This window comes from Hemitrygon akajei, chromosome 5, assembly GCF_048418815.1.
Source record: "Hemitrygon akajei chromosome 5, sHemAka1.3, whole genome shotgun sequence".
NCBI lineage: Eukaryota > Metazoa > Chordata > Chondrichthyes > Myliobatiformes > Dasyatidae > Hemitrygon > Hemitrygon akajei.
In genome coordinates this window covers 165,906,385-165,921,964 of record NC_133128.1, presented here as the reverse complement: position 1 = coordinate 165,921,964, position 15,580 = coordinate 165,906,385, and the positions used below count along the sequence as shown (strand labels likewise).

Genomic DNA, 15,580 nt, shown 5'->3' with positions numbered 1-15,580 from the left:
GAGACAAGGTAATTGATGGCTTTTATGCAAATCCACACTTTTGGCTTCTTCTTATCTGGTATACCAAGGTCATATATTGTCCTCCCATTATTTAGTATCAAGGGTCAATCTGCTCAACAACATAACAGGCCCAGAAGTTCCTAATTGTTAACCATTTCTTTACTGTATCTATTTTCATACCCACTCACTCTACCATACACTATACACTTATACACCTTGCTAAAACAAGTTGAACTATGATCCATCTTCTCCATGTGGTGAACTTTTAATGGAGAATGCAGGAGAGCTGAGGATGTTATTTGTTTACATTGAGGTGGATTAATTCCAAACGTTTCTTTTTCCATTATTTAGTTATGACATTAACATATGCCTGAATGAACACCTAAAGAATCCCTATGTTAAATTGTGACGTTTTTACTTAAATTGAGGTTATTATGTAATAAGTCAGGAAAGTAGGTCAAGCACAGTGTTACTTTTACTTAAGATGCATCTTTGTGTCTCTGTATTCATGAAAAAGTGTGAAATAATAGGGAAATGAATATTTGCTTTTTTTTTGCAGATAATGGGACCAAATGTGAGCCAGATTGTAAAGAAGAGAAAGATAACCAATGGCTTGGTGTTAGTTTGACAAGGCAACCAACTAAAGATGGTTACATACTGGTATATGAACATACTTAAGAATGCTTATGGAACAAATTCAATGAAATACTCAACTGCTCTGATACATTTTACATTAAGTGTTTTGTCTTAAATGTCTTAAAGGCTTGTGCACATCGCTGGAAAAATATATTCTACATACAAACTGAGAAAAGGCCACTTGGGTTGTGCTTTAAAATTGGAAATGACTTGCAGCCTTCTAAGGATTCACCACTGATACCATGTTTTAAAAGTAAAGTATTTTTTAAAATATTATTTCCTCTTAGTCATTCTTGAGAAAACAAGTCATAAGTCATTGTATAACTGGAATTATCCCGCATTCTTTGAACAACAACCAGATGGGGGATATCTTTGGATTTTTTACAGCTGAATGCAACTGGTAGTCTATATGTAACTACTGAAAGCAAAAAAAAACCCTTCTGGTATTGGAATTTGAAACAAAAACAGAAATGTTGAAGGAATTCAACCAGTCAAGCAGTGTATTTCCACAGTTGAGTTCTTCCAGAAGTTCTGCTTTCATTTATTAATGGAAAATCTGCTTAAAGCAAGTGGAAAGGTATCAGTTCTGTATCTCTGAGCTGACTATGTTTGGAACGGTTAATAAAAATAATGGTTGGACACAGTGGTGAATTTTTTTTTGAAGACATCAAGTTGTGTTGAGTTATCACAATGGAAAGAAAATTGTTAATGCAGCTGAAGGATATCCTGTGGCCAAGACTGAATTTGTACAGGAATAAAATGGTACAGCAGCAGTTGTTTGCTGAGAGCTATACCAGTCTTTGAAGTTGTGTGCTAATCTATGACTGTGTCTGTAGTGATCTATTGCTAGTGCATTGATTAGGGTGTCACAACCTCTGTAAGCCTTTTTCGTTCATTAAATAATCATTCAGCTTCTGATGCAGGGTCTCTGCCAGAAATGTTGATCATCTCTTTCTCCACACATGCTGCCTATCCCACTGACTTCTCTGGCAATTTGTTTTCTTTTTTGCTGCGGATTCATTGGTCTCCTTTGTTACAGTTAGATTGCTCCTTCTGCACACTGATGAGGGAGGCCTGATGCTCAGCTGCATCTTCACAGAAATGTGTTTTTGTGCGGTAGCGAAGATGATGATGCTTCAGCTTTTATTTGTTGCTCCACTTTGCACTGGAAGTCATGCTTGAAGGAGAAAATGGCCCAAGTATCCCTTAATGGAGACCAAACATCAGTAGTGTAGTGGTTAGCACAATGCTTTGTAGTACCAGTGACCCAGGTTCAATTCCTGCTGTGGTCTGGAAGGAGTTTGTATCTTCTCTCCATGGCTACATGGATCTCCTCCAGTGCTCCAGTTTCCTCTCATTGTCCAGAGACGTGCTGGTTGGTATGTTAGATGGTCATTGTAAATTGTCCTGCCATTAGGCTAGGTTTGAATTGTGGGATTGCTGGGCAGCTTGAAGGGCCGGATGGCCTGATTACATGCTGTATCTCAATAAATAAATGGTAAAAGAGGCCCATGAATCATAAATAAGCATCTTTCCATAGATGATCTACAGAACACTACCACAAAGAGTAATAGGATTGGATTCCAAGGAGGTCATTAAAAGGCTGCAGTTTTATCACTTTCTGAGAATAGAGTTTGAGGGGGAAGGTGATGAGCATCAGTCATGATGTAACAGCAGCTTCTAAGAAGTAGTCGATGATGCTCTTGGATTGTCATTGGCTCTGTTTGAAAGGGTTTTTTAAATCCTCCTTGTGTCACTGCACAGGTGAGAGAGAGAGTGAAGAAAAAAGAGAAAAAATGAACCTATGAATTAATTCTCAAGGGATTATGGTGCCTGTAAAATTTATACATATACACACGCACACACCTCCCCCCCCACCCCCGTAATTTTTCATGTTTTATTGTTTGACAACATTGAATCACAGTGGATTTAATTTGGCTTTTTTGACACTGATCAACACGTCAAAGTGCAAACAGATCTCTACAAAGTGATCTAAATTAGTTACAAACATAAAACACAAAATAATTGCATAAGTATTCACCCCCTTTAATATGGCACACCAAATCGTCACTGGTGCAGCCCATTGGTTTTAGAATCTGTGTAATTAGTTAAATGGAGATCACCTGTGTGCAGTCAAGGTGTTTCAGTTGATTGTAGTGAAAATACACCTGTTGGTGAGTCAGTATCCTGGCAAAAACTACACCATAAAGACAAAAGAACACTCTCAGCAACTCTGCAAAAAAGGTTGTTGTAAAGCACAAGCCAGGAGTTGGTTTCAAGAAAATTTTCAAGTCACTTGGAGTACAGTTAAGTCAAGCATCAAGAAAAGGAAAGAATGTGGCACAGCTGTTAGTCTGCCTAGAGCAGGTTGTCCTCAAAAACTGAGTGACCGTGCAAGAAGGGGACTTGTGAGGAAGGCCACTGAGACCTATGACAACCCTGGAGGAGTTAAAAGCCTGTGTGGATGAGATAGGAGAGACTGCACATGCAATAACTGTTACCTGGGTGCTTCACCAGCAGCCACTTTATGGGAGAGTGGCAAAGAGGAATCCACTGTTGAAAAAACTGACATGAAATCTTGACTAGAGTTTGCCAGAAGGTATGTTGGAGACTCTGAAGTCAGCTGGAAGAAGGTTCTATGGTCTGATGAAACCAAAATTGAGCTTTTTGGCTGGCAACTCAAAGCTATGTTTGGCTTAAACTAAACACCCCACATCAACAAAAAATACACCATCCCTACTGTGAATCATGGTGGTGGCTGCATCATGCTGAGGGGATGCTTCACTGCAGCATACCCTGGAAAGGTTGTGAAGGTAAAGCATAAAATGAATGCAGCAAAAGATAGGGAAATCCTGGAGGAAAACCTGATGTAGTCTGCAAGAGAACTGTGATTTGGGAGATTTGTTTTCCAGCAAGTCAATGATCGTAAATATAAAACCAAAGCTACACAGGAATGGCTTAAAAACAAGGTTAATATCCTGAAAGTGGCCAAGTCAGAGTGCAGACCTCAATCCAATTGGTAATTTGCAGCTGAACTTGAAAAGGGCTGTTCACTCACAATCCAACAGAGCTTGAGCAGTTTTGTAAAGAAGAATTGAGAAAAGTTGCAGTGTCCAGATTTGCAAAGCTAATAGAGACCTATCCACACATGCAAGGCTGTATTTGCTGCCTGGTGCATTTACTAAATACTGACTTGAAGGGGGTGAGTAATTATTTAGTGTTTAATAATTGTAATTAATTCTTGACCAATTTGTAAACATTTGTTTTCGTGTTGACTCAAGAGTCTTTTCTGTTGATCAGTGTGAAAAAAGCCAAATTAAATCCATTGTGATTCGATGGTGTAAGCCAATAAAACAGGAAAACTTCCAAGAGGATGAGTTTTTTACAGGTGTTGTGTATGAAGCGTTTTTGGCCATTTGTCCTTTCTATTCCTAAACAGTCCCTTTCTAGGAGATATTTGTATCCAGCCCTTTAATTAGATATTTCCTCTTCCTCCTGCCTGCTGCTACTGTTTCTTGTGCTGTATATGCTTCCTGGTGTGCCTCACAGAGTAAGTGCATCTGAACTTGTGTCTGACCGTGAGGCTTTCAGTTTTAGTGAAATGACCCAACTATTTACAGGCAAATCATTATGAGAGGTCCTGAGAGGAAGACAATGGTCATGTGACCAAGCCACTGATGGGCATCAAGAGTGTAGTGCCATTAACAAAATATGTTACTGGGAAGATGCTGCATTTTCAAGTCAAGTTTGTCTTTTGCACAAGTACATGTTTGCACAGATGCAAAGAAAAACTTAACTTGCACAGGATCCTCAAGTTGTTAATGAGAACACCTGCCAGTTATCAAATTATAAGTATTTTCCTGGCTGACATTTTTTTTTATTGCATTTTCCCTCAAATTGGAAGCTGCTGAGATCGATTTTGAATTTATTTTTCCCTGGGTCTGCTCCTCCTTCCCTTTCTCCCATGGTGCACTCTCCTCTCCTATCAGATTCCTTCCTCTCCAGCCCTTTTACCTTTCCCATCCGCCTGACTTCACTTATCACCTTCTAGTATCCTCCTTCCCCTCCCCTCATCCTTTTATTGGATATCTTCCCCCTTCCTTTTCAGCCCTGAAGAAGGTTTATTCATTTCAATAGATGCTGCCTGACCTGCTGAATTCCTCTAGCATTTTGTGTGTATTGCTTTGGATTTCTAGCACCTGCAGACTTTCTTGTGTTCATGATTGTGTTCACACAAGGATTAAAAATAGCCATTTTATCATTGTGAAGAACATTTCCGTATCCTATCATCTGGTCTTTGTTTCACTGGAATTGTTCTTTTGGTCTGATGATACTGAAAATGCATGTTTGGAGCTGCTGATGTGTGAGAAAGGAATGGCTATTGAGAATAACGATAGTGTTGTTGCAGTGTTTTGTAATGTTCCATGACTTGGATGAATTCTGTAATCTGGCATTCTGAAGAAGCACAGTGAAGTAATTGCAGGACTGTGACATCTAATGATGAAAACTCTATTTCCCATTGGAAGTGTGCAATCAGATGATGGAATATTTTCTGTTTGTTAGACTGGATTTTACGATTTCAGAATGCACATTGTTTGTAATTTGCAGACATTTTTTTTCCTTATCTCAGAACATCAACAGAACGCGAATTACGAAGCATTATGTCAGGCTGGAATATCCAGTTTAGTGACTGAGGTGAGTGGGAACTATTTCTTCAATAATATTTTTGGTTTTCTTGAAGCATTTATGTGCTATTTTAATGACACTGTTCACATGTTATAGGATTTGATTGTAATGGGAGCACCTGGATTTAATTTTTGGACTGGAACAATTTTCGTCAAAAACAAAGCGACGGATTCTTTCTTCTTTTTTAAAGATGATGATGCTGATGTTACTGGAGGAAGCTATCTTGGTATGTAACGCCTGACAGATAGTAAATTTGCTTTGTGGACTTGAGATCTGTAACACCATGGATTCTTCAAAAATACAGATTAGCTTAACATTTTTTTAAATAAAGGAATCTTCTGAGTGATGTATTTTTTGGTAGTATTCTCATATTGGTTGACACTGATTGGACCTTGCAAATTGAGAGGTGACTGTGTGCTTCCATCTACAAAAATCAAAAGCAGGCTAATGTACTGGAGGAGGTTGAAGTTAAGAAACAGGTAGTGTTGTAGCTTTTGGAAAAGATTAGTATGGATAAGTTCCTGGGGTCAGATGGGACATACCCCAGATTACTACAGGAAGGGAGGGAAGAGACTGCTGGGATTTTGACATTCTCACTGGGCATAGAAGCAATATCAAAGGGTTGGAGGGTAACAAATGTTGTTCCTTTGCTTAAGGAAGATAATAGAGATAACTAATGAGTCTTGTGTCAGTGGTGGGAAAACTAATGGAGAGTATTCTTCAGGACAGGAGTTTTGAGCATCTGTTGAAGCATGGTCTTATTAGGGGTAGACAGCATGGCTTTGAGAGTCGTAGTTCATGCTTCACATGCAGACTGAGGTTTTTCAAAGAAGAGGCAAAACAAGTTGATCCAGTTAAAACAGTGGATGTAGTGCAGATGGATGAAATACGTCCTTCATGACCTTTATTTTTCCCTGCGTCTCTGCTGCTGTGGCTGTGAGCATCGCTGAAGAAAGAGGAACATAATGGTTCACAAGCCATCAGGCACACGATTTCACTGCTTGCTCATGGGCATCAGAATGGGACAAAATGGTTTCTTCATCCAGCTTTGATTGTAGATCCTGGGAAATGCAGGATACTCATATTGGAAACATTGCCTTACATGTTACTGCTTTCAATATGACGGGAGAGGGGGGAAAGTTAATTAGTTTTTCAATTACATGCCACCTGGCTTACTAAGTTTTTGTTATCCTTGGGCTTATTAAAGCTGGCTGTGTATGAGGATGAGATCATGGGTTGAGCTTGGCAGCACTGGGCACCTTGAGCATTTATATCTTTCAGCTTGTTTGACCAGAGTTTGTTTTCTGTGCTTCCTTAAAACTTTTTTTTTACTGGAAAATGTCTTAAACTAATGTGTAATATGTGTGTCGCAGTAATGGAAGTAATGTCCAGTAGTCCCCAAAATCTGCCGGTCCAGCACCAAGAAAGTCACAAGGATGTTAGTTTATTAGAGTTTTACAGTTGGTCAACTTAACTGCAGAACTCTCTTCTCAATCAATACACAACTTATTTAGTGGCTGTTGGAAAGATTACAGAGATTGGTTCTTGGTTTCTTGATATTTGCTATAATTCATTTGCCTTTTATTGGACATCTACTTTTCCTTGTTGCAAGTCTGCTTTTTGATGCAACATCTTAAATCATAGTTTCTAACATTCCATACTAAAAGCCTGGCATCAAAAATGAGATTAGAATCTGGAAGTTGTTGATTCTGAAAGCAATGACTATGGAACTGATGAGGGTGTTGGGGCTTCTCTAATGAAGGACAAAGGAAGATGGTTGTAGCTGTTAGAGTCAGTCAGTGCCACCCCAGACATCAGGAGGAGAATCAGGTTTAATATCTCCAGCATATGTCGTGAAATTTGTTAACTTTATGCCAACAATACAATGCATTACGTGATAAATATAGAACAAAAGCCTGTGAATTACAGTAAGTATATGTAAAATAAGTAGTGCAAAAACATAAATAAAAAAATAGTGACCTAGTGTTCATGTGTTCAATGTCCATTCAGAAATTGGATGGCAGAGGGGAAGAAGCTGTTCCTGAGTCATTGTGTGTGTGCCTTCAGGCTTCTATACTTCCCTTGATGGAAGAGGGCATGTCCTGGGTAGCGGCAGCCCTTAATGATTGACGCTGACATTTTGAGCTGCCACTCCTTGAAGATGTTTTGAATACTATGGAGGCTAGTACCTATGATGGAGCTGACAAGTTTTATAACTCTCTGGAGCTTACTTCGATTCTGTGTAGTAGCCCCGCACCTCCCATAATAGACAGTGATATAGCCAATCAGTATGTTCTCCACGGTACATCTACAGAAATTTGGTAATATACCAAATCTCCTCAAATTCCTAATGGAAATATAGCTGCCATCTTGCCTTCTTTATAGCTGTAGTGATGAGTTGGGACCAGGTTAGCTTCTCAGAGATATTAACACCCAAGAACTTGAAATAGCTCACTTTCTCAACCTCTGATCCCTCTGAAGATTGGTGTGTCTCTGAAGACTTGCCTTGCCTGTTCTGAAGTCCACAACCAGCTCTTTGGTCTTACTGATGTTGAGTGCAAGGTTGGTGCTGTGATGCTGTCACTGTAGGGTATTATCCTGGGTCCATCATTTTCAGTTGCTTCATAAGTGACCTTCAATTATAATGTCAATATTGGAGATGTTTGTTCATGATTTCACAATGTTCAATTAAATTTGCAATTCTTAGTCAATGACATATGCAGCCAGAGCTGAGACAAAATAAAGGGACAAGTACCATTCATACAAGCAAACGACCATTTCCAAACACAGTTTAATCACCCACTCGTTACCTCAATGATATTTCTGTCACCGAGTTTTCCCACATTCCACATCTGGTGGGGGTAGGGACGATCACCATTGCTGGCCAATAGCTTGCTGACTCAGTCACAGAAACAACGTAGCTACAAGAATAGGTCAGAGGCTGGATAACCTTCCTGACTTGCCCCTTGATGCTCAAGTGTTTCCGACTTTGTGTTAAGTGGAACGTGAAGGAATATTCTGAAATGGCCTGGAGCAGTGCAGCTCCATAAAGCTCAATTATCCAAGACAATGCCATCCATTTGCCTGGCACCCCATTAGCTACTCAAAGTGTTCTCTTCACTGTTGGCGAACAGTGCCTCAGTGTGTGCCACCTGTAGTTACTCGCTTGATATAGTTACCTTCAGCGTGTGGACTCCTGGCCATTTTTGAAAGTACTGCTGAAGCCTATGTGAGAACCCCTGCTATGCATTACCTTCAAGTCGTGCACCATCCTGATTTGGAAGCAGAAACATCCAAAAGTTCACATGCTGAATGTCAAGGATGAAGGTAAATTTATCACGGACAAAAACCATAATCTCACATGGAGATTCACAAGCTATGTCCTTCTCATAATAACTGAATAAGGAATTTGCATCAATCTTCACTGTGGAAGACACTAGCAGTATGCCAGAAATTTGAATGTGTCAGCAGGCATAAGTGTGTAAAGTTGCCATTACCAGGGAGTAGGTTCTTGGGAAACTGAAAGGTCTGAAGGTAGATAAGTTACCTGGACCAGATGGTGTACGCCTAAGGGTTCTAAAATAGATAGCTGAAGAGATTGTGGAGGCATTAGTACTGAGCTTTCAAGAATCACTTGATTCTGGCATGGTTCCAGAGGACTGGAAAATTGCAAATGTCACTCTAAGAAGGGAGAGAGGCAGAAGAAAAGAAATTACAAGTCAATTAGTCTGACCTGAGTGGCTGGGAAGATGTTGGAGTCGATTGCTGAGGATGTGGTTTTGGCATACTTGATAAAATAGGCTGAAATCAGCATGATTTTCTTCAGGGAAAATCTTGCCTGACAAATCTATTGGAATTCTTAGAAGAAATAACAAGCAAGATAGACAAATGAGAATTGGTGAATGTTGTGTACTTAGATTTTCAGAAGGCCTTTGACAAGGTGCTACACATGAGGCTGCTTAACAAATTAAGAGACCGTGGTATTACAGGAAAGATACTAGTATGGATAAAATTCTGGCTGATTGGCAGGAGGCAAAGAGTGGGAATAAAAGGGACATTTTCTGTTTGGCTGCTGGTTACTACGGTGTTCCACAGGGGTCTCTGTTGGGACCACTTCCTTTCATATTACATATCAATGACTTGAATGATGGAATTGATGGCGTTGTGGCCAAGTTTGTGGATGACACAATGATAGGTGGAATGCCAGGTAGTTTTGAGGAAGTAGACAGGCTACCAAAGGGCTTGTACAGATTAGGAGAATGGTCAGAGAAGTGGCAGATGGAATACAGTGTTGGGAAGTGTATGGTCATACACTTTGGTAGAAGAAATAAAAGGGTAAATTTTCTAAATGGAGAGAAAATTCAAGAACCTGAGGTGGAAAGGGACTTGTGAATCCTTGTGCAGGATTCCCTAAAGGTTAATTTGCAGGTTGAATCTGTGGTGAGGAAGGCAAATGTGATGTTAGCATTCATTTCAAGAGGATTACAATATAAAAGTAAGGATGTAATGTTGAGGCTTTATAACGCACTGGTGAGGCCTCATTTGGAGCATGAAAAGCAGATTTAGGCCCTTTATCTAAGAAGGGATGTGCTGACATTGGAGAGGGTTCAAAGGAGGTTCACAAAAATGATTCTGGGATTGTAAAGTTTGTCGTATATTTGATTGCTCTGGGTCTCTACTCACTGGAATTTGGCAGAATGAGGGGTGACCTCATTAAAATCTGTCAAATGTTGAAAGGCTTCGATAAAGTAAATGTGGAAAGGATGTTTCCTAAGATTGAGGAGTCTAATAAGAGAGGGCCCAGCATCAGACTAGAGGGGCATCCCTTTAGAACAGAAATGAAGAGAGATTTCTTTGGCCAGAGAGTGGTGAATCTGTGGAATTCATTACCATAGTCAGCTGTGGAGGTCCAGTCTTTGGACATCTTTAAACTGAGGTTGATGGATTGTTGATTGGTCAGGGCATGAAGGGGTACGTGGAGAAAGCAGGAGATTGGAGCTGTGGAGGAAATTGAATGAGCCATGATGAAATGGCAGAGCAGACTCGATTGGCCAAATGGTCAAATTCTGCTCCTATATCTTATGGTCTTATAAGGAACATTTGATGTCCAAATCAACACTCTGTCTTGGCAAGAGGTTACCAGATGAATCGAGGAAATGAGTAAAGGATGTTATCAATTCTTATTTCCAAGACGATGTTGAGAATCCTTGGACCATGGTCATGCAAAATCGAGGAGAAGCTTTTGAGGTGGCACAAGAAACTCATCCACTCATTGGGTCCATACAGAAATACTGCATAAGCAGTTGAAGGAGTCGATCACTCCCTCATCTCTCTATCTAATTGTTTCATCAGGCACCTCTTCCCCATACTGTGGTAGACTCTGCAGATTTCACATTGTGACTCTTGCCCTTAGCAGAGCAGTCACAAACCAGGGGTGATGGATTTAAAGTAATTGGTCAAATGACTAGTGAAGAGAACTTTTACTTTTACTCAGAGACTGGGCAAATCTGGCACTCACTGCCTCAGGAATCTGCAGCGAATACAGGGATATAGTTGTAGTGTAAGTAGAAGGGATTAGTTTATTTCAGAATCGGGTTTATTATCACCGGCATGTGACATGAAGTTTATTAACTTAGTAGCAGCAGTTCAATGCAATACATAATCTAGCAGAGAGAAAAAATAATAATAAATAAAATAGAATAATAAATAAACAAATAAATCAATTACGTAAATTGAATAGATTTTTAAAAATGTACAAAAACAGAAATACTGTATATTTTAAAAAAGTGAAGTAGTGTTCAAAGCTTCAATGTCCAGTTAGGAATCAGATGGCCGAGGGGAAGAAGCTGTTCCTGAATCACTGAGTGTGTGCCTTCAGGCTTCTGTACCTTCTCCCTGATGGTAACAGTGAGAAAAGGGCATGCCCTGAGGGCTGGAGGTCCTTAATAATGGATGCTGCCTTTCTGAGACACTGCTCCTTGAAGATATCCTGGGTACTTTGTAGGCTAGTGCCTAAGATGGAGCTGACTGGGTTTACAACCCTCTGCAGCTTCTTTTGGTCCTGTGCAGTTGTCCCTCCATACCAGACAGTGATGCAGCCTGTCAGAATGGTACAATTATAGAAGTTATTGAGTGTATTTGTTGATATGCCAAGTCTCTTCAAACTCCTAATAAAGCATAGCTGCTGTCTTGCCTTCTTTATAACTACATCGATATGTTGGGACCAGGTTAGATCCTCAGAGATCTTGACACCCAGGAACTTGAAACTGCTCACTCTCTCCACTTCTGATCCCTCTATGAGGATTGGTATGTGTTCCTTCGTCTTGCCCTTCCTGAAGTCCACAATCAACTCTTTTGTCTTTCTGACATTGAGTGCCAGGTTGTTGATGCCGCACCATTCCACTAGTTGGCATATTTCACTCCCGTACGCCCTCTCGTCACCACCTGAGATTCTACCAACAATGGTTGTATCATCAGCAAATTTATAGATGGTATTTGAGCCATGCCTGGCCACACAGTCATGGGTACAGAGAGTAGAAGTGCGCCAGTGTTGATTGTCAGCGAGGAGGATATGTTATCACCAATCTACACAGATTGTTGTCTTCAATTGCAGAGGGAGGTACAGAGGCCCAGGTTCTGCAACTTCTCAATCAGAATAGTGGGAATGATTGTATTAAATGCTGAGCTGTAGTCAATGAACAGCAACCTGACGTAGGTGGTCTAAAGCTGTGTGGAGAGCCATTGAGATTGTGTCTGCCATTGACCTATTGTGGAGATAGGCAAATTGCAATTGGTCCAGGTCCTTGCTGAGGCAGGAGTTCAGTATAGTCATGACCAACCTCTCAAAGCATTTCATCACTGTCGGTGTGAGTGCTACTGGGTGATAGTAATTAAGGCAACCAACATTATTCTTCTTAGGCACTGGTATAATTGTTGCCTTTTTGAAGCAGGTGGGAGATTCTGCCCGTAGCAGAAAGAGGTTGAAAATGCCCTTGAATACTCCCCCTAGTTGGTTGGCACAGGTTTAGGCATATAATTACTAGTTTTATTAGTTTGGCACAGCATCATGGGGCAAATGATGTGATGGTGTGCTGTGCCATTCCGTGTAAACTCCCATTTAGACAGCACTTGGCTGTGTTTTAGAAGTAATATAGCCTGTTGAGTTTCAAACCTCATGCTGGGAAATGCAAACATGATGACCTGAATGGCCCAGTTGTGTGTTGTAAAATTTCCGTGATTCTCCAGAGGGTTTGGTTACTGAATGAGCGGTATGATACTTTGCTGTAAGAAACATCTGGAAAGATAGCTGAATATAGCAGGAGATTCCAGCATGAAAAGATGTATATTTAATTATGATCTTTTGTTTTGTGCTGCAATTTGATGCAAGATATAACCTATAGCAATGAAATCTGGTGTTCAAGCTGTGATGGAAGTGTTTTCAACTATAAATATTTTTTTTATTTCCCAGGTTATGCAGTTACTGCAGGACACTTTATTGATTCAACCAGCATGGAAATTGTAGGAGGGGCACCCCAACAAGAAATGATTGGCTATGTAAGAATTTTGCTTTTAAAAATGTTACTTTCTTTCCAATGTCTTCAATTGGGGAGATGGTTCAAAATGATATGGAAGGGCTGTTGTAACAGATTAGCAAAGTAACAACAGTGGATCTGATTAACTGGGCCACCAGTCAATTGGGGCAGCCGCTATTTGGGACAGATCTTAAAGAACAAAAACTTATCGAGAAAATAGTCAGGATTCCCTCTCTTTATTTGGGACACTATGCCTCTTAACTGGGGTTAAAATCTGTTGCTGAACAATTTCTAATTGGCGTCAGGTGCATGCAGTTGTGTGGCAATTTGACAACATATCAAGCTTGGAGCCAACAGTTTTTAAATAGCATCATTTGTATGTGTTTGTGTTCAAAAAGCAGTAATTTTTGTTTCTGATAGTTGGCAAGAACTAAGCAGTAAGTCAATTCGGAACTGTTTGACTTACTGCGTTTCAAGCATTCAGGCTTGAGTTGCCAGAAATGGCCAGGAGTGAAAATGAAACTATTTTAACAAATTAGGAACTGTGAAGAATTTGAAGGTATCAACAATCATCTTGAATGTTACAATGAAAATTTGGAGGATGTAATCACTGAGTGAGGGAAGTCCATTATCTGCACTAGGTGTTGGTGCTGATTTTGTTCATTTTGCAACCAAATCAAAAGAGCTCTTCCATGTAAACTGGGCAAATTCCTCCAACGTTAATTATTAGGAACTAATGCAGATTTATAGTACTGTAGTGGTATTGATAGTGTTCCAATTTGTTCTGTATTTCATTTAAATACATAATTTGTTAGTTAAATGGTAGTTTGTCTTTTTTAATATCTTTTTAGTTATTTCCACGAAAGTTTGGAATTGGTATCCCAGTTAACCCGAATCTCTTGTATTTCTGAGTATATGTAGCTGAGGCATCCAAGGCCAAAGTAATTTTATTATCAGAGTAAGTACCCTGTGAGTCATTTTCTTTCAGGCATTCACAGTAGAACAAAAAAAATTGGATCATAAGACCATAAGACAAAGGAACAGAAGTTGGCCATTTGGCCCATTGAGTCTGCTCCACTATTTTATCATGAGCTGATCCGTCCACACATTTAGTCCCACTCCCCAGCCTTCTCACCATAACCTTTGATTCCCTGGCTACTCAGATACCAATCAATCTCTGCCTTAAATACACTCAATGACTTGGCCTCCACTGCTGCCCGTGGCAACAAATTCCACAGATTCACCACTTTCTGGCTAAAAAATTTCTTCACATCTCTGTTCTGAATGGGCGCCCTTCAATCCTTAAGTCATGCCCTCCCGTACTAGACTCCCCCACCATGGGAAACAACTTTGCCACATCCACTCTGTCCATGCCTTTCAGCATTCGAAATGTTTCTGTGAGGTCCCCCATCATTCTTCTAAACTCCAAGGAGTACAGTCCAAGAGCGGTCAAACCGTCCTCATGTTAACCCTCTCATTCCCGGAATCATTCTAGTGAATCTTCTGTGAACCCGCTCCAACGTCAGCACATCCTTTCTTAAATAAGGAGCCCAAAACTGCACACAGTACTCCAAGTGAGGTCTTACCGGTGCCTCAGCATCAGTGAAAGTATACACAAAGACTGACAGGCAGCTAGTGCACAAAAGAAAACAAACTGTCAAATACAAAAAATAAAATAACAATAAATAATACTGAGAACATGAGTTTTAGAGTCCTTGAAAGTGCATATATAGGTTATGCAGCTTAAATAAGAAATAGAAACATGAGTAGGTCATTTGATTCCTCAATCCTGGCCTGCTATTCAATATTACCTTATTGGTTACTTAAATTCCTTATTCCTGATCTCTGCAGATCACTTTTAATACTATTAATGATTGCAAAACTATCGTGGCTATGAATATGCTTAAGGTTTCAGCCTCCCCGATTTTCTGCGGCAAATAATTGTGAAGATTTTTTGAACTTTTAAGAGAAGAACTTATTTATCTTGGTCATAAATGGACATTCTTTGGCCTCCCATCACATCCTGAGATTATATCATTTGGCCATCTTCAAAATCGTCAAAAAGATAGCTTCAAGAGATGATGCCTCAAGAAGCCCTCACCAGCTGGGACATGCCCTTCTCTCATTACTACCATTGGGGGGAGGAGGTATAGAAGTCTGAGGACCTACATTCAAAGTTTTAGGAGCAACTTCTTCCCCCTCCCCATCAGAACCATCTGAATGGTCCACAGACCCATAAGCACCGCCAAGTGCAAGAGTGGAATGAATAGCAAGGTAGTTTTCATGGGTTAGTGGATTCTTCAAAAATGTGTTCATCCATTGAAAATTGTCATCTTCAAAGTATGTGGAAAGTGTAATGGTATTTTTTAACCCAAGACCCTTTATTTGATAGGTTTACATCTTTAAACAAGATGGAAGGTCTTTGGAACCAATTTTCACGGCAAAGGGTAAACAGGTATGGCAATGGTTAGAGCTGGTCTTTAATTCTGAGATTCCAGAAGTTTTACAGTGCCTCATTTTGTTTTTGTTTCTTTGGCGTGTAGATTGCTACATACTTTGGCTCATCGCTTTGTGCGTTGGATCTCAATTCAGATGGCCTCTCGGATTTGTTAGTGGGAGCACCCTTGTTCAGTGATGTCAGAGAAGAAGGAAGGGTCTATGTTTATTTGAACAACGGATCAGTAAGTTTGTAGAATTTCTTTGAACTAATTTTCATTTTGCAATTA

The 15,580-nt window shown here is 40.0% G+C and overlaps 1 protein-coding gene across 1 annotated transcript in view; it reads left to right on the top strand.

Annotated features, from left to right (window-relative positions):
* The window catches only part of itga4 (integrin alpha 4), a 150,080-nt gene that overhangs the window by 10,120 nt on the left and 124,380 nt on the right, over nucleotides 1–15,580 (top strand). The window contains exons 3-9 of the mRNA XM_073047085.1: nucleotides 560–660; nucleotides 763–889; nucleotides 5,267–5,331; nucleotides 5,419–5,548; nucleotides 12,791–12,876; nucleotides 15,247–15,309; nucleotides 15,398–15,535. Coding sequence (XP_072903186.1) covers nucleotides 560–660; nucleotides 763–889; nucleotides 5,267–5,331; nucleotides 5,419–5,548; nucleotides 12,791–12,876; nucleotides 15,247–15,309; nucleotides 15,398–15,535 — 710 coding nt within the window. The remainder of the gene's footprint in view (nucleotides 1–559; nucleotides 661–762; nucleotides 890–5,266; nucleotides 5,332–5,418; nucleotides 5,549–12,790; nucleotides 12,877–15,246; nucleotides 15,310–15,397; nucleotides 15,536–15,580) is intronic.